This window comes from Cetorhinus maximus, chromosome 25 (genome assembly GCF_964194155.1).
Source record: "Cetorhinus maximus chromosome 25, sCetMax3.hap1.1, whole genome shotgun sequence".
In the NCBI taxonomy this organism is placed as follows: domain Eukaryota; kingdom Metazoa; phylum Chordata; class Chondrichthyes; order Lamniformes; family Cetorhinidae; genus Cetorhinus; species Cetorhinus maximus.
Genome location: NC_135903.1, coordinates 898,751 through 922,522, shown reverse-complemented (window position 1 = coordinate 922,522; position 23,772 = coordinate 898,751). Strand labels below are relative to the sequence as shown.

General features: G+C 39.2%; 1 protein-coding gene across 8 annotated transcripts in view; it reads right to left on the bottom strand.

The window, feature by feature from the left end:
- Positions 1 to 1,846: 1,846 nt before the first annotated feature.
- The window catches only part of LOC144667784 (signal transducer and activator of transcription 5B-like), a 246,403-nt gene continuing 224,477 nt past the window's right edge, over positions 1,847 to 23,772 (bottom strand). For all 8 annotated transcript variants that reach the window (XM_078529229.1, XM_078529225.1, XM_078529224.1 and 5 more), the window contains 11 exons: positions 23,448 to 23,627; positions 23,076 to 23,163; positions 21,588 to 21,710; positions 21,399 to 21,491; positions 19,811 to 20,017; positions 17,044 to 17,138; positions 16,217 to 16,359; positions 15,660 to 15,815; positions 13,498 to 13,549; positions 12,382 to 12,489; positions 1,847 to 11,501 (listed from right to left, as the gene is read on the bottom strand). In XM_078529229.1, coding sequence (XP_078385355.1) covers positions 11,375 to 11,501; positions 12,382 to 12,489; positions 13,498 to 13,549; positions 15,660 to 15,815; positions 16,217 to 16,359; positions 17,044 to 17,138; positions 19,811 to 20,017; positions 21,399 to 21,491; positions 21,588 to 21,710; positions 23,076 to 23,163; positions 23,448 to 23,627 — 1,372 coding nt within the window. In that variant the 3' untranslated portion in view covers positions 1,847 to 11,374. The remainder of the gene's footprint in view (positions 11,502 to 12,381; positions 12,490 to 13,497; positions 13,550 to 15,659; positions 15,816 to 16,216; positions 16,360 to 17,043; positions 17,139 to 19,810; positions 20,018 to 21,398; positions 21,492 to 21,587; positions 21,711 to 23,075; positions 23,164 to 23,447; positions 23,628 to 23,772) is intronic.

The following is a 23,772-nucleotide window of genomic DNA, read 5'->3' as shown; positions in this document are numbered from 1 at the left end:
GGGCCTGGGCACGTCTTTTTGGAAGCTTTCAGATGCTCCTTGGCCATTGCACATGCATTGATAAGTCTTTCCCGGAAGCTGGGGGGGGTGAGGTGAGGAGAGAGGTGGGACAGACAGATTTCCACCTCCCACTCCACTAATCAGTGTCTTGGCTTTCAGGGAGGATTCCAGGGGCAGGCTCTTATTTTTCCCTCCAACATTAAGGACTCCGGAGCAGTACAACAAACTTGCTCACATCTGGGGATACTGTTCCTGGCAGGACAAAACTCCGATAATTCTCAGGAATTTTATCCAGTCTGGCTACACATAGAGTTGTGCCCTCAGGAGGGCTAACCCCTGTAGTGAGAGTCTCTACCTGCTCTGCCCATTGGGGCATCCTTTGTGGGACTATTCGTATGGGCCTCCCCACAATCTCCAGCATTCGGGTCTGGAATGCTCTATTTTACTGCAATGAGAACACACCAGTCTCTGGGGGTTTTCCTTTTGGGCTGTAGAGACACTTCTCACAACCTCTTTTGTGTTTTCTTTACTGGGTGTGGGGCCTTTCCTGTCTAGATTGCCCTTCTTATCTTTCCAAAGTTCATGGAAATGGTGTGAGTTTCCTGGCCTGTGAGTGAGATAACAGCTGTCTGCTGTGACTGCTGCATCCCTGGCTGAGAGGATTCTCTGCTCCTCTAAGCGCATACACAGATTAGAGGGTAAGCAATTTTTGAATTCCTCCAACAATACCAACTCACGCAGCTCCTCATAGGTGCATCAGATTCTTAGGGATTTAACCCATTGATCGAACAGGACTTGCTTCAAACTGTTCAAACCCAATGTCAACGAGTATTCTATGATTGCTGGTGATATGCCTCCGGGACTAACTTGTAGGCACTTAGGATGGCAGTCTTGGACTGCGCATAATTCATGGACACATCAGGAGGCAGCATGGAGTAGACTTCTTGGCTGTCCCTTACAGCTGCCCTCGAATTAAAAATGTCAGGCCTCTGATGACCATTTTTCTCAAAAGTGACAAAAAAGACTCCACATCACACCCTTCAAATTCGGGAATAAATCTAACATACTTGAAGCCTCAGTGTGGTTCAGGGTTAGAGAGATAAGGAGTGCTACTGGGTAGAGAAAGATTCTCCTGTGCAGCTTCCAATTGTCTGCTCTCTCTCCCTTTGAGCTGCTAGCTCCATTTCTAATTTTCAGAGCTGGAATTCTTTCCCATTCTTGTTCCTTCTCCTGAGCCTCTCTTTCTCTTTCTTGCTCCCTTTCTCTCTCTTGAAAGCCTAGTTGGAATGAGCTTTCCCAACTCAAAATTGGCTAGGGGAGTGAATTCAGAGTCATGGTTCTACCGGTAACATGAGATCCAAATGTTCCACCAACAACTGGATCAATTCATTTTACTGGCAATTTTACAATCTTAGCTACAGCTTTCAATTGCTCTGTGGCCCTCAGCCACCAATTTCACCGTTCAAATTTCCTTGTTGGACACACATCTGGGCATCAAAAGTTGCCATATTCTTAGTGTTAGGGAAAAGGAATTTGCTGTGGTCGTTACTTTATTTTAAAATTTGTTCCAGCCACTAAGTAAAATCCTTTTGGCTTCCAAATGACTCATCAGATTTGGTTCGTCTCTTAACTTGGACTCTGGTAAATTCAAAATGAGCTCCCAATTTCTGTTATGGTCAGAAGGGAGTTTTAATCTAAACAGCCCTGATTTCTCCTCTCACCACCCGTCCATAAACAAAAAGGTGTTTTGATTTTGATTTCCCCCTTTATAGGCGGTGGCGTATTTCCCAACCCTCAGGTTTGGTGTGATCCAATTTCTATTAATGACCCCACAGCAAACTCAGGATAGGGTAAACTCAGAGGTAGTTTTATTCACACGCTCAAACACGAGGATGGTTGCAACGTAGCCTCCTTTTCGCTCATAAGAGGGTGATAGAGAAAGCAAGATTTACAGGGCAAAGACCACAGAATAAAGAATCGTTTCACGAAGTCCATAATCAAATCCAATGGTGTATTCTTTCACAGAGGTCAGCAGATTGAAGGCTGATGTGGCTAATTCACTTTTCCAGTGGGGATGACTTCCACGATGGGTTAAGCACGTAGAGGTGAATTAGTCGTGTAGGCAATGGTAAAAAGTTCAGAAGTCCCAGTAGAAACAGTGTAGATGGGGGCCAGACATTCACCTGGACTGAGCCCTTGTTCTGAGCTGCTGCTTGGTAGATGGAAAATGGCAGACTGATTGGCAGTACAGTAAGGCAGTGTGACTGGTTCTCCCAGCTTGGGGGGTGGTGGGGGTTGTCATGTGACTCCCACCTCTCCACTTTGGCTTTGACAAAGTGTATATTCTTTTGTCTGGATTCTTGATGCTTCAACCATTAAAATTTTCAAAGGAGGTTGCAGGGTCCTTTGACCTAGCAGACCGATAGTCTCCGTTGGCCAGGCCTGGCTTAGGAAATGTAGATAGTCTTTGTATAATTCCCTTTGAATTTGCTTTCACTTTCTGCAGCTCACAGGGTCATGAGTGTCTTTTTAGACATAACAAGGTGTCAGTTTCTCTGATACTGCCAGTAAGTCACAGCCAGACATAGGTTCAGTCATTTTAAAGTTTTTGTCCATTTTAAAAAAAATTTTAGGAAGTAGCCATGATGATATATATACATATTTCATAAAAAACAGTGAGAGGGCTTAGCTCCATTACATCTGTTTGATTTTATGTCTGAGGGAATGGGCAGGTTTGGCTGGCCCACCTGGGAGTAACAGGGTAGGAGGGAGATTAACATTGAAATTCTTATTACAGCACCACCTAATGGCATGGTAGGAAATTGTTACAAGGATTGACATTTTATATTGGAATTCACATTAGAAATGTTTATATAGCAGTTATAAACAAAGCCTTTAAAACAACAAATAAAATTAATGATCTGGAAATTCACAACCTGTTAAATCTACTTTTGATTTGACTTCAGAGGTCTGCACAATTGTCAAGCATGGCTCAGTGGTTGTAATTTCACTGCTGAGTCAAAAGCTTGTGGTCTCAAATACAATTCTGGAGACTTGAGCATACAATCTGGGCTGACAGTCCAGTGCAGTACTGAGCGAGTGCTGCAACATTAGAGGTGTCATCTTTCAGATGAGAACTTAAGCTGTGGCCATGTCTGTGCTCTCATTTGAACTATTTTGAAGCAGAGCAAGGAGTTTGCTCCGGTCTCCTTGCCAACTTTTATCCTTCAACTGTCACTGAAATATCATTGCTGTTTGTGGGACCTTAATGTGCACAAATTGGCTGCCGTGGTTCCAACATCACTACAGTGACTACAAGTTAAAAGTACTTAATCAGTTGTGCAACAACTTACATTTATATAGTGCCTTTAATGTAACAAAACATCCCAAGGTACTTCACATGTAGTAAAAATATATTCCCATGTTCAGCAATTTAAGTAGTGCAGTACTTATAACAAATATCTTGTTTCTAAGCAAACTGACTGGCTTTGCTGATAGTTTTCTCAACTAAGGTGGTCTTGGACTAAAGTCCCTCTCCAAAATTGAGTGCACAATCTAGGTTGATTTTCCAATACAGTACCAAAGAGAACTATGCCATTAGTGAAAGACATTAAACCAAGGCTGTTCCTGCCTGTTCATCAGGCCAACATTTCTCACTCCAACTAAAAAAAACAGCTATTCATCTCAGTGGTGTCTGAAAGATCTTGCTGTTCACAAAATTGCGATATTTCCAGGTACTTAAATGCATGTGGAATATTGAGATATTTAGAAGACAGTATAAGCATGAAAATTTGAGGTTAGACCCCATTTTCTATTCTGACCCGATATCACTCAAATATTTTATTTTGTTCACACTTAAATATCACAATTGGTTTAGCTTCAATGATTGCTTATTATAAAGTATTCCATTTTGTCATAAAGTTTTGCGTAAACATCCCTCTATGTGCCAACCCTTTAGGATTGTCCAAGGTCTTACAGGAATTGAAGACTTATCTCTAGGACATGACTGTAAGCAACCTTGGAAAAAAATCATCAGGGCTTGAAAAAAAGTGTTAGAAAAAAATCTTTGAATGGTTTTCTTTAATAGTTAGAAAACATTGGATTGGAGGGAAAAAAGGATGTTTGATTGAGAGTCAGGAATCATCCAGTTGGATAACAAAGTCAATTTGTTTTCCAATTGGTGTGGAAAGGCATCGTTCTGTGAGTACGTTGGATATGGTGAAGCAGGAGTGGTTGCAGGCAGGAAGTCACATGATCACCCATCCAGGAACATGTCACATGTCAAACCAGAGCTGGCTACCCAAAATCTCAAACCGATGTCAATAAAAAACTATATATATATATATAGATGCAAGTTTTTATTACACATTTTGCTCTGACTGAAGCCTGGTTAACCAGCTGTGTGTTGAGGAGAGAAGCGTTGAGACAACAAAGGAGGTAGTTAAAAAATAAATCAATTTACTGGTAAAGCTTATTAACAGACATATATTCTATCCAATTTAAATGAACTTTTAGATTGTAAACGTTTATTTATGTTATTACAATAGTTCTTTTGTAACGAAATTGATGAAAGCACTGTAAAAATGAAGTGATGGCATTATGAACTTAGTGATGATGAACCATAAAACTGCCACCGTTAATTCTGTATTGTTTTACAGTGTACACAGCATAAGCACAATGAAGAACAAATACAGCATAACTTAGGTGTCCCATTAAAAATATTGCTTTTGCTGGTATTAGTAAAATCAGATAAAGAGATTAAATTGTTCCTTTTTCTTCCAAACAAAATACAATTAGATTATTTTGAGCTAGAAATAAGTGGAGCAGATTGAAAGTATTTTGAAGGTATAGTTGTCCTCTTTCTTCATTTACAGGGATCCTTCACATATTAAATTACTCTCAAGTACAAACCCAAATGAAATGTGTAGTACATTTGTCACTTTAAATTCACACAGGAATGCATCAGTCTGTGCCCTCACACCGTATACAACTTTGCACTTATTGTATTTAATTTATTTTTGACAAGTTGGTTTCAGGTTCTCTGATGGGCAGTGAAAGTAAGGAAAAATGAACGTATGCACTTATGTTGAACCTGACTTCAATAATGTACTTATCATTAGGTCAACACACTAAGTGATAACCAAGCAAGAAAACACTTCCAACTTGAATCATTGTTTACACCTGAAGAACCAGCCTGCCAGTGTCTTTCTCTTAATGGCTGGCCTGCTAGGTCAGTATAGTTTCTATATCTTTTACTACGACTGGGACAAATCACAATCATCTGCTTGGACGTGCTCCATGACAGATTAGAACTAATGACGAACTGAAGTCATACCAAACCCAAATCCGCCCTCACACCTTCCTCTCCCTCCCAGAACCATGATAGGGTCCCACCTTGTCCTCACTTATCACCCTACCAGCCTCCGCATTCAAAGGATCATCCTCCACCATTTCCGCCAACTCCAGCATGATGCCACCACCAAACACATCTTCCCTTCACCCCCCCCAGCGGCATTCTGCAGGGAACATTCCCTCCGGGACACCCTGGTCCACTCTTCCATCACCCCCTACAACTCAACCCCCTCCCATGGCACCTTCCCATGCAACCGCAGGTGCAACACCTGTCCCTTTACTTCCCCCCTTCTCACCTTCCAAGGGCCCAAACACTCCTTTCAAGTGAAGCAGCATTTCACTTGCATTTCCCTCAATTTAGTCTACTGCATTCGCTGCTCCCAATGCGGTCTCCTCTACATTGGAGGGACCAAACGCATACTGGGTGACCACTTTGCGGAACACCTTCGGTCTGTCTGCAAGCATGATCCGGACCTCCCTGTTGCTTGCCATTTCAACACACCACTCTGCTCTCATGCCCACATGTCCGTCCTTGGCCTGCTGTAATCTTCAGGTGAAGCTCAATGCAAACTGGAGGAACAGCACCTCATCTTCCGATTAGGCACCTTACAGCCTTCCAGACTTAACATTGAGTTCAACAACTTCAGATCATGAACTCTCTCCTCCATCCCCACCCCCTTTTTCTAATTATTTATATTTTTTAAATATATTTTTCTTTTCCCACCTATTTCCATTATTTTTAAATGTATTCCCATCCATTGTTTTATCTCTACCTTTTAGCCTATTTCAATCCCTTCCCCCCACCCCACCAGGGCTATCTGTACCTTGCTCGTCCTGCTTTCTACCCTTAATGTCACCATTAGCACATTCCTTAGATAATATCACCACTGTCAACACCCCTTTGTCTTTTTGTCTATGACATCTTTGGCAATCTCTTCTTTGCCTTCACCTATCACTGGCCCTCTATCCAGCTCTATCTGTCCCACCCCCTTCAACCAGCTTATATTTCACCTTATTTCTATTTTTCCTCAGTTCTGATGAGTACGGACTCGAAACGTTAACTGTGTTCCTCTCCGCAGATGCTGTCAGACCTGCTGAGTTTTTCCAGCTGTTTTTATTTTTGTTTCAGATTTCCAGCATCCGCAGTATTTTGCATTTATCATACCAAACCCAATTGTATTCTCAGCCAATATCCATATAGCTGTCCAGTGGGTTGTTGAGTACTGTTCAGAGCTTTAGCTCGGTTTTTTGCTCCCTAGACCATGAACTAAATCAGGCTAAATCAACAGAGTGGGGCTCAAACTTCCCAAGATTACATTGGAGTCTTAGTCATTTTTCAAATTTTATAGCATCTCTCATTCACACTAAGAAGTTGCACAATCCTTAGTGGCTCTGGGAAAATCAATTTTTTGTCTTAGCACCTGGGTCACACCCCACCCACAGCTTCTACCATGCATACAGACCCATACTCAGTGTTTTTTACTTGATCTTGTGCTAAGAACAAATTCCTTCAAAACTCACTGAGCATAAAGTGACCAACACATCAAGGCTCAAGGAGATGATCAAGAGGGATTGTGGTGTCTTAGAGACGCTTTAATTTGAAGAATGACAAAGATCCCACAGGTAGCTAATTGCACTCTCTGTGTCAGTTAGGTTTCACCAACTCCATCCCTCTCCTTGGCAACTGTCCAAGGCTGAACTGGACAGTTCGTAACCTTGATGTTATATTTGACCCCGCGATGAACTCCCCAACATGCATTCACACCATCACCAAAACTATCTATTTCCACCTCAGTAATATTGCCTAACTTCAATCTTGCCTCGGCCTATCCACTGCGGAAACCCTCATCTATGCCTGTTACCTCTTGACTTGATCATTGCAATGAACTCCTGGTTAGTCTCCCATCTTCTACCCTCTGCAGACTTGAGTTTATTCAGAGCTCTGCTGCTTGTGTCCTAATTTGCACCAAGCCCCGCTTACCCATCTCCTGTGCTTGCTAATTTGCATTGGCTCCCAGTCAAGCAACACTTCAATTATAAGATTCTCAGCCTTGTTTACAAATCACTTCAAGGCCTTGTCCTTCCCTATCTCTATAATCTCTTTCAGCCCCATAACCCCTCCTTAGACCTCTGCACTTTGCAAATTCCAGAATATTGAGCATTTCTGATTTTAATCAGTCCAGCACTGGTGGCTGTGGAGTACCTTGCGCCACTTTACTATGTTAAAGGTACTATATAAATGCAAGTGGATGTTATCATCTTTCAAACACCCTGAGAGCCACATGAAACTAGCACCACTTTAGGAGGGCTGCCTCTGCTTTTGCTGCTGAAACGGGCATGCTTAAAGTGCCTGACTATTGACTACATTTAAACTGCAATGTTTGGTAAACATGAAAATATTCCATTTAGCTACCTTATCAAGCAATCCCTTTTACATGTTTATCAAATATTAGTTTCAGTTTGGTCAATACCCAGGACAGGGCTCTCAGTGGGTCTGTTTTGGCAACAAAAGTTATAGCTCCGTGGACTTCCGGGACATTTTTTGGCTAAATTGTTATACTCCATTAGCCTTTTAATAAAGGTTGTTTATCAGATGTAACTAAGGTCTTCTTTCCAGGGTATAACAATCATCTTACCCAAATACAATTGAGACCACTGGGGTGTGAGGGAGGCGTGCAGAGTAAAAAGAACTGAGCTATCAAACAGGTCCTGGGCCTTTATTAATAGTAGAAACAGAGTGGTGCATGTATTGGGGAGGGGCAGGGGGTACAGTTCTAATGATATTAGGAGAAAAATAATGATTCTTTTCTTTCATTAATTTGTGGGACATAGACATCAATCGCAAGGTTGGTGGTATCGGTATTATTTCTGTTTTATGTGTGGGTATGACTAGCAAGGCTGTAAATTATTGCCCATCTCTAGTTGCCCTTAAGGTGATGATGAGCTGCCTTCTTGAACTGCTGCATGTGAAGATACTCTCTCAGTATCATTAGATAGGGAGTTCCAGGATCTTGATCCAGCAACAATGAAGGAACGGTGGCATATTTCCATGTCTGGGTGATGTGTGACTTGGAAAGGTCAACCAATCAAGACTGGAAAAGTTCTAAAAGTATACAACAGGTGCCTGAATAACGAAGAAGAAACGTTGCTGATTTGTATGGTTCAGCATTATAACACATACTGCCTTGGCTTGAACAGGCATCAACAATAGTAAAGCATTAACTCCGTACCTGACAACGTCATAAATCCGTCCTTTCAGCAATCAGCAAGTTGTGTCATAGAAATAACCTCAACAGTTAAAACATAAACCATAACATTTCGATCGGTAAGGAATTTTCAACAAACAGTTCAGTGAAAAAAATCTCTCCTTACTACTCTGTACACTCAATATCAGGAGAACTGTGTCAGTTTGCCAAAGCACAATGAAAGCCTGCATAGTAGCCATATATGCACAAAAGTATTTTTTTTTCTGTTCAAGATGATAAATACCATTGAAAGTAGGCTGCAACATTTTTTACATCCACTGGCATCAAGCATTCCAAGGTCAGGTAAAGCGGAAGATTAAATTCAGGGGTAACAGTTCTTATACTATGCCAGCAATACATCAATCCCAATTTCAGAGTGCAGTGCTGCACTTCAGAAACTTCTATTTCATAAGCTAGCAATCCTGAAAACTTCCTTGAAGATGCTACTGAATTGTGTGAGTTGAGACAAAGTAGGTTTATGTAGAACCCTTGTAGCTTGAAAGAGAATATACCACATCCCTATCTACACTAGATTCATACCCTGAAGTACATAAACCCATTGTGCTATTTAATCGAACACAAAAGGGAAAGCTATATTCTTAATACTGGCCAACATTGCAGAAAAGTGCATAAGACTGTATCCAAGTCAGACCATACATCACAAGATGCCTCAGAAATTAAGTTGATCATAATGCAATTCCTAAAGTTAGGTTGAGTGTTTTTAGGAGGAAATTTCTATCAATGAGAAAGATAAACCAATAACAGCTGAAGAACTAGTTTATGAAGAAAAGTCAGATACTGGGAGCATTCCTATCAGAATTGAGAGAGATAGAAATGAATCTTCTCCCATTTGCACTGCGATGAAGGAAATGCCTGTAAGAGCCCTGAAGAAGAAGAAGAAACAATTTTTTTCTCCATGATATGTACAGGTCTACAATTGTATCAAAACTAGCAAAAATGTTTTGGCAGTAACAATACACTGGACTTTTGTTAGTTTACATCAAAGATAGCCAAATATCCTGTAACTGTAAAATAAAATGTTACATCTCAGTAGGCCTGGGTGTATTAACAAAAAAGCAAATAAGCAATGGGCACAAGCTGTTAGAATACTTGATATTTTTATGGGAAAGTACATTGGATAATTTAAAATGTAAACATCTGCTTCCGTCTTCCCCTTTTTGTTTGTCGTTATTAGGCTGAACATGACATTCCTGAACAAGGGATTATGGCAAACATCAGAGTGGGCACCCCTTTAAGAAAACAAACACTGTTTCAATTCCTGTACATTGTCTAGTGGTTGTTGAAAAACAAATGATTAAAAAATTTCCCTTTGTCCATTTACTAGAGGGGTGGTCCCATTGAAAGGCTTCTGCTGCACCAAGGAATAATTTTTGTTCAACCCGTGTCCCAGTACTGCTAGGATCAAGTATAGTCACAGTCATACCCAACAACATACAAATAAATTTCTAATACTACTCTCTATTGCAGCAATTAACCTCTAATACAGCTTATTAAGGCATCTCAGAAATGAGCCTGGCTATTTTTCCTCGTTGTGATAACTACCCACTATAGGTCAAAATGCATTAAATCCAATTCATACGTAGCCCTCATTAGTCAGAAGGGAGGGATCATCAAGATATTGGTAAACAAGACAGAAATAAAAGACAGGACTTTGATGCGGCCACATGGGCAACTAAATTAACCCGAGAGATACTTTCTTCCTAGTAGCCCTGCACGTAGATCCTTACATGATCCAAGAAGCAGCTGTTGTACAGCTCTTCTCTTCTCATACCCATATAAGAAATTTAAAAATTTAAAAGTTAGAGTCATAAGATAACTAGTTTGTATGACTGAATTTTGGCAACTCGGCAATTTTTTGCACATGTTGATACAATACAAACTAGTCATCTTAAGAGCATATATATACCTTGATTTTATTCAGTGCAAATTTCGACAGATATGCTATCCCAAACTCATGCACTTTTTATACAAACTACATAACCTAAACTATGTAACAAGAGCTTCCTCTAAAACTGTCTTGATGTGAGAGACCGGATGCGAGCTTTTCTTTTTAAAAAAAATACCTGTTCAGTTCAGAGTGATTATGGAAACAACCAATGCAAGCATAAACAAAATGGTTCTGGGATACAAAAATATACATAATAAACTATCCCTCCTAAATGTCTTACCATGAGAATGTCATTAACATTTAAAGATGGGCCTAAATTTTTCTTAAAGAGCAAAATCTTTGTTAGTGTGGCCCTTCTGTGCCAATTTATGACCCAATGTACTACTGAAGTTGCCAACCAAAAACTGAATATTAATTTCCAACAAAATACAACTATCCTAGCAAATTATTTAAAAAGTAGAACCCACACAATTGAAGTAGCTCTGACTGGCTTCTTGGTAAGGGCAGTGATTTAAATTGGGTTTTAATTGGGTTATTTGACTCACAAAACAGACTAAAATACAAATTAAAACTGTACTGGATTACCTACCAAAAAAGCAACAACTAAAACTCAAAAAAGTAAATAAAAATCATGCAAACAGCAACTTGCATTTTGTACAACAGAAAACTATGACCTGCAGTCTCCAAAACTGCAGCCTTCTTCCAAGCAAGCAAGACATTTAAAAACATTTGCATTGTCGCAACATGCACAAAAATATTAGATTCACAAGCATTATTAACATTTCACATTATGAATGATTTGGAAATGAAGCAACTTATGGAATGAAACCATAAGAAACAATAATTTCTATGAGGTGGAGATGGTCAATCATGTCGGTTGATGAGGAAGCCACTGATTGTCGATTGGTCTGCGCAGAAGTTCCTCCACATGTCTGGCAACATCCATTGTATCATCTAGGTCAAAATCCCCGTCAGGATCAAGCATACTGTCTGGGCTAAATGGAAAAAAATAATGAATTATAATTTTAAAAAGGCTCAATTTATCAACAGGACAATAAGACAAGTCTCATCTGCAAAAGTAATTGATTCTATTGTGCTTTCTGAATGCATCTTTGCCAACAGAATCTGCCCAAAGGGAAAGGCTGTTATGTTGCTTTGAACATCCAATATCAAAGATGTCAGCAATGTACATTTATATAGCACTTACTAAAAGTAGGAAAACATCCCCAGGTGCTTTACAGGAGAGCAATCAGGCAAAAAATGACACCAAGCCAAAAAGAAAGATGTTAGGATGGGTGAATTAAAGCTTGGTTAGAGAGGTAGGATTTTAAGAAGGGTCTTAAAAGGAGAGAGAAGTGGACAGTTTTAGGACCTATATTGCTGAAAGCATGGATAAGGTTTTCAGCAACAGATAAGACGAGGCGGGGATGGAGAAAGGTGATGTTATGGGGGTGGAAATAGGTGGTCTATGTGACAGGACAGGATACGGATCTGATTTAGGGTGAAAATAAGACAGTGATTGTGAAAACTTTGATTCAGCCCGAGAAAGTGGCCAGAGAGGGGGATGGTATGAGTGGTCAACAGTTTAGCAGAAATGGGGTCATAAGAGTAGGAATTAGAGTCTCATGGATAAACATAGCTCAAAGAAAACATGAGGAAAGACAGGAGAGATGAGAGAGAAAAATATGGCTAGAGGATTAGGGAAGGGGTCGCCTTGGGGGAAACTTGGCTTGTTCACAGTGCAGTAAAGAATACACCAACTGGATCATAGGGGGAAAAGATATGTTCATTGGAATATCTCTTGCTCTGTTCAGAGAAAAATTAGTGTTAAAAGGCCACCAAAGCATAATAGTTAACAACTGAAAAAATAATTACTTTTGTGAATAGAGGGGATACTGTGGCTGGGGACAAACGGCAGGTGAAGCTGCATGTTCCATATAGGTACTGCTTGCTGATGTAGCATCAGATGATGCTGTAGCAAATCTGTAAGCAGAAAGAACATCAATCTAAGTGGAATAGCAGTTGTTTTAATATTCATATTTTAATTTTAAAACGTACATGCAATAACCTCCAATTATTGGCAATACAGATGCAACAATAACACTCCATACAATATAATGGCATAGCACCTTAAATTCTGATGTCCAACTTATCAAGAGCATTGCTACTAATATGCCAAATTTCATTACTGAGGGAAATAATTGAGAATTCCACAGCAAAGATCCCACATTATGGGAAATCAAAATTACTCTCTTCATAGACATTTCTGTATTAACAAATGCATATTGGTACTCTAGTCCATGCCCTATACTCTTCTAGACTTCTCTGTGAAAATCCATGTCAAATCATCTGCTGAAAGTGGAATGAACATATTGATGTGACACAAGACAGGGTGATCGCCAAAGGAGCTGAGCATTCCCCTCATCTCCCCATCTCTACCCACTATAGGGAAAACAATCTTGTCATTTACCTCTCCTTTTAGCCCTTTCACAAGCCATGATAAACTCTCTTGACAGACAAGCATACCATCATAGCTGGGATTAAGGAATAAACAGGTAAATTTGGAAACTGTAATGACTGATTACAGATCAATTGGAGTAACGCAGAAACTAAAAGGTTAATGCGCAAGTTTTAACCCAAGACATGCCTTTCTGGTTTTCCATGAATGTGTTATTTAATTGCCACCATTAAACTTTCAGAAAACTAATTCAGATTTATTGCCCCAAGTAAATCATGACTAATTTATCTTTTGCTCACTTCACAGTGGAAACATACTTGAACAAAAACAGTTTTACAATAATACTCTATGCACAGAAGCTTGTCTGAATCCAGCATTATGGCCTTTGTTATTTGGTATAACTATAACAGCAGTCTTAATTACATACTTTGTAATTAAATGCCAAGACAGATATGATTAAGTCAGACAATTTGTATAATACTTGACTTTAAAATTAAAACAAGCTTAAGATGTCATCACGGCAAAGTACTTACTCTGGAACCACCTGTTTGATCTGTGGCTTTACATACCCATCTACAGCTTTCGCTACAGTTGGGGATAAGAAGAAAAATCAAAGTTATTACAACAGTATATTCATATATGCTGTAATACAGATTTTTTAAGATTCTAGAAAATTAAGACAGCTTTAAAGTACATCTTTGCTACAGAATCAAGATGCACTTACAATTCACCTTTAATGTTAAGTGCTAGATTTGAAAAGCAATTGTTTCACAGAACTATGAGAGAATGAAATAATATTCATTTTTTTGCCCTCCACAAAAAAATCAACATTGAAAGCATTTATTTACATTTAACTCCCACTGCTTGTCCATGATGAATAATTTTCTCCCTTATTGATCATCCCCAATTGCCCAGAGGGCATTTTAAGAGTCAGCCACATTACTGTGGGTCTGGAGTCACATGTAGACCAGACATCACATCCCAAACTGGGTAAGGGCGGCAGATTTCCAGATGGATTAGTGAACTAGATGGATTTTTACAACAATCGACGACAGTTTCATGGTTATCATCAGACTTTTAATTCCAGGTTTTTATTGAATTCAAATTTCACCACCTGCTGTGGCGGGATTCGAACCCAGATCCCCAGAGCATGGGTCTCTGGGATACCAGTCCAGTGACAATACTACTACACCACCGCCTTTTAGGTTCATGTATCACATAGCTAAAAGGTAGGCAGATGACATGCTCCTGGGCGTCACCAGGTAAAGCTTTGTAAACAGTTGCTAGCAACTAAGCAAAAATAATGCAGAATGATTCATCCTGATTTTCCTGCCCAGTATGAAATTGCCTGGCTTTTAGTTTAGCCCCTTCCCCTGACAAATTGGCAAATATTGAACACATAGGCTCAAACCCACATAAGCATGTTACTACACCAACATGATTACAGTTGTGTTAAATTACTGATGAAACAGACAATTATTATGCCAAGAAAGTAAAGAAGCGCCATTGAACACTTTTGTATAGGTCTGATGGACAAAGTAGACTTATTTATCGGTGGCCAAAGCAGGACAGTTCTCCTCTCGTAAAGGAAGGAAAGCATGTACTGCCAAAAGAAGTAATTCTAAAAATAAGCAAAAAGCTCATGTACCATATGTCATGAAACTAACATTTTTTCATTGTATTATTGTGGTTTATTGTAAAGTAGGTTTATGGGTGTGAGTGCATGTGATTTAATTGAATTAGAATCAACTAGACTGCAAGCTTGAAATTATCAAAAGTAGTTAGGGGTAAAAGGCATTTGAAATGCTAATGAGTAAACATGGATGAGGGCTTAGCATGTAGGGTGTGAAGGAAATTTGCATTTTTAGATAAGTGAATGGGTTGTTTGGGTTTCAAAGGGATGATAGGATATTTACAACTAACAAGGTAAGCAAGGCCAAGCTGTATGTTTATTTTACCCCCCAAACGTACTGACCATATTGGCAACATGAAGGATTTTATTATGGGAAAAGTAAATTTCCAAAGACATATAGAACAATGGAATTTACAGATTAAAGAGAGAGAAACATATATAAAGAAGGATGGAAGGTTATGTTGGGGGGGCCATGCAAAATCTAAAAGGACCGTGTAAAACAGCCTTGGGGGGGGTAAAAAGCCTCCAGCCATTTTTGTAGAAGTCTGTGTCCAGAAACCAAAGATGGAGGAAAGTCTTTCGAATTCCACTGTCGAGTGGGTGCTGTGGTAAACTTGCTATCTTGCTATTTAAATTTAAAATCTATTTTGGACTATTGCCTTAAAGGGTATGTAGTTGGGAGTTGGGTTAATTAGGAATTTTGGGATTTGTTACAGTATTAAGTAACTGTAATCTTATGTATGCACTTGAAATCTTTTGTTAATAAATGTTTTAATTTAGTTTTTAAAATCTCTACAGGTGTTAGCGGACTCTGCTTCCGAATTCAGTGTACAAATTGTCTCATATTAAATACAAATTGCAAAATCGTTGTGATAGCGTGGCCAAGTTTCCCTTGTGGATTTGGTCCGCCTGGCACACATCATCTACCACATAACACATACCGTATTTGGAATTCAAGCTATCTTCATTAAAAAAAATTTGTGTGGCTTTGACAAGTAGCACAAATAATGTGATAAAATTCTATGGAAGCCTTTCTTAACTAGCAAAGCAAGTGATACTTACATAATGGTGGTGTATAATATTTGGAAAACACATCATCTTTGGGTCTATCTGGATACAAGTACAGCAAATGATTGAGATCGCTGATGCGATCTGCCAGTGATCGAATTGAAAAATCTTTGGTTGTGTACGGCATGAGATTCCAAACCATTCTTTCTCCTATAAAATATATACATTGTTTTAATTTTAATGTTAATATCTGATTTGTGTTTTAGTAGGAATACAGTAGAATTTTCATAACAAGTATCAAAGGAGTGTAATTAATAAAGCTACAACAATATGGACCATTTGAACAATAAATTTTGTTTTAATGTTCCAAGTGTTAGACACAAATAGCAGCACCATGGAAGTTGCTGCAGTAATCATAGGTCTTTCATGGCACCAAATATGGTGAAGATTAGCCAAAGATTACAAAGTACTAGGCTAATTTTTTTCTTAAATACAGAATCTTTGCACAATTACATATAAAAGAGCAATTAAGGAACTTTCTTAATCACATATACCAGGATAGTCGCCACAAAGTCAGAAATTAGATGTAGATGCTTTTCCCATGACCACACCTGCTTTGTTGGGATTATCTGCTCCCCAAGCTATTGTAATCCCTCCAATTTCAGAGTCACTGAATCGCAGCAGGAAGGTTCCATTTGGCTTGGAAAGCAGCATGTCCTGTGCCTGCTGCTTGTTTACAAAGCCCAAAATTGCCCTGCATGAAGCACAGATATGCATTGAAATTATTATAGCTTTAGTACTATACATTCTGAAAAAAGATAATTTGTGTCACAAATAAAAAGAGTATCCAGAACACTTTTCTGCTCATTTCACTATCTTTTTTTCCCCCGCTATGCTTCTTTACCTGATAGCATTGATTCCTACAGGAACATGGTGCCCTCTGGAACTTTGCCCACGTTAGCCGTTCTTCATCAGAGTTTAGACAGCGAATGCTTGGAAGCACTTTGCTCTCAAGTCATCATTGCCACATGCACCTGGTGAAGCAGGGGTCACTGATGGCAATTTGGAACAGGGACCCAGGTTGATTTACCACTCTCCAGAAACTGAGACTATCTCCAGTGCCCCATTGTCTTCGAACTGAGATTAGCTAATTTAACAGATATAGAAGACTGGATTGGAGAACTTTGGGAAGCAAAGTAAGCTACTCATTGCCCTAACTGGCTGAGCCTCTAGGAGGGGTCATTTCTAATTACTGCAATGGTCAGTTTGAAGTCATTAGAATAAACAAAAAGTCTTTAAAAACTCATTACTATAAATTGACTTGCCCTGCTTCGAATTGTTTGCACATTATCTAAATGCAGCAACATGTAGATATGGCAGAGATACTAACATATTTACAATTTATAGCTTTATTGACAATGAAAGCAGAAGACATTACCCGTCATTCCAATGAGGCTTTAGATGCTTTTTTGTCAGCTCCATGACTCCGTCAAACCATTGCCAGAATGTGAAATTTCGACCTGGCAAACTTTCCTTTAAGAAAAGAAAACTCCAAATACTGCATGTACTAATATGACAAAATTGCTAAACGAAGCTATACAGGAAATTTAGTATAAATTATTGCCAAGATGTTTTCAACAGGATCCTGTTCACCTTTTTATTATATTTATTCCTCCATCCTCAGAAAAGGAATGAACTGTGGGAAATTTCTAGCAGAGTTGACAGCATATGCAAAATAAAATCTAACCATAAATGCCTTGTTTCCTTAATTTTAATCTAAGTTTCAGACTTTCTCAAGAGCCATTCAAAATACAGTTACGAATATTCATATTAAAGTAGCGCAGATGGTGAGTGCTCTCCACAATTCTTTTAACACGGGCATCAAGAAACATGTAAAAACAATGCATTTCGAATGTCCACATTTCACATAACCAGCCAACGCTTTCAGCATAGTATCCACATTAAAGGAGAACTCAGCTACTCTCCTTGCTCCTATTTCCCATTGCTGCACCAAGAAGTGATTGAACTTTGCTGAACAATAGGTAGGAAAACTCAAGAATAGAAACTTCTGCCCACAGCATGCATTGGCATTTGAATCCTTGGAACATGTGCAGTCATCAGGAGAAAGGGGCAAGGCATGAGGTGGAGGTTATGATGCAAGACTGATAGCAAGAACTAGGGACAATGCTTTTTTTTAATAGTGCTAATGAGGAATGGAAAAAAAAGACTTGCATTGATATCACAGCTTTCATTACCTCAGGACGTCCCAAAGCACCGAAGGCCAATAAAGTACTTTTAAAGTGTAGTAAACTGTTGCTGTTGTGCTCAGAAAGCTCCCATGATCAGCAATGTGATAATGGATTGTTTTAGTGATGTTGACTGAGAGATAAATATTGGTGAGGTCAACTCCCCTGCTCTTGTTTGAAATAGTGTCATAGTATCTTTTATACCCATCCGAGAGTACAGACGGTCTCTCGGTCTAAAGTGCATTCTGAAAGACGTCACATCGGGCTGTGCAGCACTCCCTCAGTACTGCATTGGTGTCTCAGCCTAAATTTTTGTGCTCAAGTCTCTGGAGAGGGACTTGAACCCAAACCTTTTGACTCAAAGGCAAGAGTACTGCCAGCTGAGCCGAGGCTGACACTCCAGGGAGAGAAGCACGAAATGAGTTGAGGTAGGGAGTAAATTACTATCTTGAAATGGGTAGGGGATAAGGGGGTGAGGAGATGATGATGTGTGCCAGCATGAAATGGTGAGATTGGAGGTTGGGATGGAGTCAGGGAAGAGAAGACAAGAGAAGAAAATATAATCTCAAACTTGGGATGAGAAGGAAGAGTGTCAACAAGAATGGGGTTTGGTGAAGATGAAGAAAGTGACTATGAACTGGGAGTGCAGGGTGGGTAAAAAAACAGAATCACCATGAATTCTGGGAGAAACAAAAAGTATAACCTTGAACCGCAGGTGGGAAAAGGAAACAGGCTACTGAAAAATTCAAGAATGACGAAGAGAAATTGCCAGCATTAACTGACAATAGGTTGGGGAGAAGAGTGCACGTGTGACATTGTGAAAAAGGATGGGTTTAAACTGATTGTTTTAATTGTTGCATTGACAAACATTAAATATTTTGGCTAATCTAGAGTTAACAACATACACAGTGCCAATATACACCCACAATTTCACTGCAATTTTTGCAACAATGTTCCACTCAGTGTTGGAATGTTGAATACATATGGTGCTTAAGTACTTCAGTCCACTACACTTAGAACATAAGAACTAGGAACAGGAGTAGGCAATTCAGCCCCTCGAGTCTGCCCCGTCATTCATTACGATCATGGCTGATCTCATTTCGGCTTCAACTCCAATTTCCTGCCCTCTCCCCATAACCTTTCAACCCATTACTAATTAAAAATCTGTCTATCTCCTTCTTAAATTTATTCAGCATCCCGGCATCCACTGCACTCTGAGATAGTGAATTCCACAGATTTAAGACCCTTTGAGAAAAGTAATTCCTCCTCATCTCTGATTTAAATCTACCACCCCTTAGCCTAAAACTATGGCCTCTCGTTCTAGAATGCCCCAGACGGAGAAACATCCGCTCCATGTCTACTTTATCTATCCCCTTTAGCATCTTATACACCTCAATTAGATCTCCTCTCATCCTTCTAAACTCTAGCAAGAATAGGCCTAAACTGCTCAATCTTTCCTCATAAGACAAGCCCCGCATCTCTGGAATCAATCTAGTGAACCTCCTCTGAACCGCCTCCAGTGCAACTACATCCTTCCTCAAGTAAGGGGGCCAAAACTGTGCACAGTACTCCAGGTGCGGTCTCACCAATGCTTTGTACAGTTGCAACAACACTTCCCTATTTTTATACTCTATTCCTTTAGCAATAAATGTCAAAATTCCATTTGCCTTCCTTATTACCTGCTGTACCTGCATACTAGCTTTCAGCGATTCATGCACGAGGACACCCAGATCCCTTTTCACTGAAGCATTCTGAAGTTTCTCTCCATTTAAATAATAAGTCGCCTTTTTATTCTGCTGGTATAATCCTACAGCTGATAGGCCCATATCATGACTGGTTTTCAACTGTCAATTTTTCTGGAGCTGTAAGTCACCTTTTCCAAGTCTTTCACATTTGCAAGAGGAGAACAAAAGTTGCAAAATAGCTTTTCCCCAATCAGATGATGAAGCAGTTTCTTACCCTATTAAATTGGGACCAGGAGATGGTCATGTTACTGTAATCATCTGCATGTATGGCTGAACTGCTGAATGCTTTCTGAGCCAAAAAAACAAGATTTTCTTCTGACAATCCTCTATTACTCTGAACTTCTGCTTTGAACTTCATGTTGAGCGCCTCGCACAATTGTGGCCAGAGTACTTTGTCAGGAACCACAAATGGCACTCTACCCTGAAATTAAAAGTAGAAAACTAGTGTGAACTTCAAAACATTTCCACCAATTTAATTTTTCATTATCACCCAATAAAAACTCAGGCTATTCAATATAAAGAAGCAAATAACTGACCAATAGTTATCCAAACAGGTATATATAGAAAGTTCATCGTGTAGTATGTTGATTAAACTTCAGCTCAGGTGGACAGATGACTACAAAAATCTTGTTAATGATGCTATGGTAAATCAGTGAAGGGCACTGAAATATAGCACAAGGGGTATTAAATTATGATGCCAGCTGTAACTCCTTGATGTCATTGTTGCTCCATCTCCCAACTGGTGGAATCGACCTCCAGGCTAAAGTCACGAATATTTTACTAAGATTATGGAAAAGTGACTAACAACTGAAACTAAGTTTCAAACTGACATCTCAACCTCTGAAGTAGTTTGAGGTTAAAGTTGATAAGTATATAAATTTTGAAGTAAATTTTGTGTGTGCGTATGTGTGTTATTTGAAAGGGAGACTTTTTTATTTCAACAAGATTGCAGCACTATTTTAGGTGTTTTTGAAAAAAAGCCAAGATATTTATTAACATACAGATCCTGGAGTAGGAGCCACTTTTGCTGTTTAGCCACTCTATTTTTCAGCTCTCATATAACTAATTAATCTGAGGGCCACTTTGGAGCCATGGGTGTCGCAAACCAGTATATAGCTTTCAAAATCAGTAGACTTTATTATGGAATACTTTCCCAAGCAGTACAGTGTCACGGGATACCCAAAACATGATGGCTTCCAGCCAGTAGGAAACTTGACACACTAAAATATCAAAAAAGTGTTCAGACTATTTCCACCAGAGAAAAAAAATTAACTCACAAATCGGCCTTTACCAGACTCAAAAGTTGAATCCATGGATGTTTTTGCAAATTACGTGCAGGATCATGCACAATTCTTCAAGTCAATAGCATTCCCACAGAATGTTTGGTTCTGATTTTAGTAAAGCATAAATACTGTTAATTGTATTCAATTGGGTGTTTAATTGTATTTAGGTGGTGGGCATTAATTGAGAAGTCACCTGTGCTCACCTACATAGGAGCAGGCTGAAACTGTCTGTGGTTGTTGGGTTGGAGGTCACAGTATGGAATGTATGTCTCTGTAAATAAAAGCTTCTAAGCATATAAAGACTTACCTCCAGTGTTCTATGCTTCACCACTTAGCTATCCGAGTTCTAAGAAATTCTGTATATAACTAATGTTTTGTTTTTACATTGAGTGGGGGTTTGCATATATGTATCTTACTATAACCCTCTTCAAACAGTCTGGAGTGCTGCTTAAATCGCCATAAGCGTTCATACAGATTTAAATTTTATATTGAAAGCAGAACAATCAACTTGCAACTTACTGGTTCTGCAAATGCATTATCCCAAAGTACAGTGGCAGTGGCATTGTTGTCTTGGCTGCCATGAACTATCACTACCACCGGAAGAGATAAAGTCTGCCAGAGAGAAAACAATTACTTGGACATTACATGCATTCAATGACATTAAACAAATTACACATTTCAAATCTCTCAATACAGTGTAGAACATACCTTAACCTGAAACACAAGTTCATTTCCGCCAACACTGAACTGTGATTCAAAAAGAATTGTGAATTTCTCTTCTGTGACTGATTCTGCTCCACGCCGATCAGAACGTTTAATTCGTTTAAGAGACTACAAAGAAGCAAAATTTTATCAAATTCTAAATGGATTCACAATATTCTTGATTTTAGGGCTGGCACTGACTGCACCAGAATAAATTGAAACTAAATTTTAAAAAGTCTGATCTATGAGCTTATACAATAAATGTTCTGTTTAAGTCAACATATTTAGTGGAATTGTATTTTTCAATGAGCAAAAAAAAAATTGCTTTGTGATCAGAAAAATCTCAATACAAGAACAGGGAGTGTAAATGCTCAGATGACAATTAGAAGAATTCCTCACCTCTCCTGAAAGGAGCATATTATAAAAGAGAGCAGTTCCACCCATACCAGAGCCTTACAATTTGCACATTGAGCTGGACAACAAATGTTGCAGGCTACGGAATAAGGGCCATCAATAACAGCCAGGCCCAATCCTGTCCTCACCATAAGATCACACAAATATATTTCTAACTTGTGGGAATCATGAGTAGAAAACTTTGTTAAGTTTTTCTCTCACTAATGCAAACTTACAGAAGCATACCTATTGCTTTCCTGAATGAGACATGCACAAACGAGGGATCAAACCTGAAGCATCCTGCTCTGATGGCCTAGTGCTGCACTGCACAATGCATTTACCCACTAAGCTGTCTGGGGAGCCACATCAGAAGCCTCTGAAACATTCTACGATAAACAGAGCTTGTATTATTAATATAAGGATCTTTCATATACAGGAGAAAAATTACATTTGGCTTGATGAAACTTGTTCCTTTTGGTTTCTTTTTGTGCATTTTACAGAAATGTATAATACCCAATAACATTCTTAGAATCCATGATTGCTGATAATTTCCCAGTTTGTTGATTAGTCTGTGCTATGCTCATGCTTATTTTGGTCAAATAAGTTATCAGATGACGATCACAGAATATATTCCAAACCCCCCCCACCCCCGAAAACAGCCATAACACTTACTGTCGCCAATCTGAAATTCTTTCTCCATTTATTTCTGTCTAACTGAATGCACACATCCACTTTGACTTTCTTTCCACATCCTCCAACAAGATGTCACTTTCCAAAAAATTTCTCCCAGCAATTTTCTTCCATCAACTGCCAATTGTCCCTCCAGCCACACCTTCTGGTCATTTAAAGCCTCTTCAAACACAAAAGAGAAACTGATCATCCCATCTCCTACTGTGCAGCTCAGGCGCCTGATGATGAGACCATGTAAACTAGGAAATACCTTTGAGCAAGCACGTGGCGCAAAACCTGTTTGTGGTTTGTTCTATCTGTGCGTGGGGACAGACCAACTAACAGCGCAATGCAGCAAGTAGCTCCCAACCCCAACTGTCCAAGAGCACTGGAAAGGGAGCTCCATTGTATGTACTGAATGCTTTTGCTTACCATATTTCTAAAGTTGGCACTTAAGGTTCCTGTTGCTTGATGGTACTCCATTACACAACAGTTGTTTAATATTTCACCACTGCTGTCACTGCCAGAGACATAAATGGGTTAAAAACTTTTCAAATTGCTACAACTAAAAAAAAAGAAATTGCAGGAGATTAGTGTTGTGTTCCACTGCACAGTAGTGCATTTTATGGAGTGATACAAGCAGACAGACATGATTATACAGCCAGCTTGGACCATTGTGGGGTTTAAAAAAAGGGCAACAGACTATGTATGTTTGTATGTATGTAGGAATGCTGCTTAATGGTCTGTAACTGTGGTTAATTTTCCATCAAGAAAAAAAATTCAGAATGTTAGTAGTCGCCTTACTTTCTAGTATTCTCGTTTTTCAGGAGAGCCTTGGCCTGCTGTTCACTAATGATGGTTGCTTTCACTTGGGGTGGGTTCATGTGTACATTCAGCTTTCCTCCTACTAATAAGCGTACTGTAGCTGCAAACTTGGTCTGAGTCTTCAAAACCTGCGGGGGCTGTTTCTCAATAATAAAGGTGCTGTTTTAAAAAAAGTGCAAAACTATATTTAGTACAATCTGCTCTAGTTAGATACTATTTAAATTAATCTGATTTCATAAATCAAATGATATAAAATAATTTATGTTCATGAATACCACATTTTCCTGCAATTGTTTTGCCAATA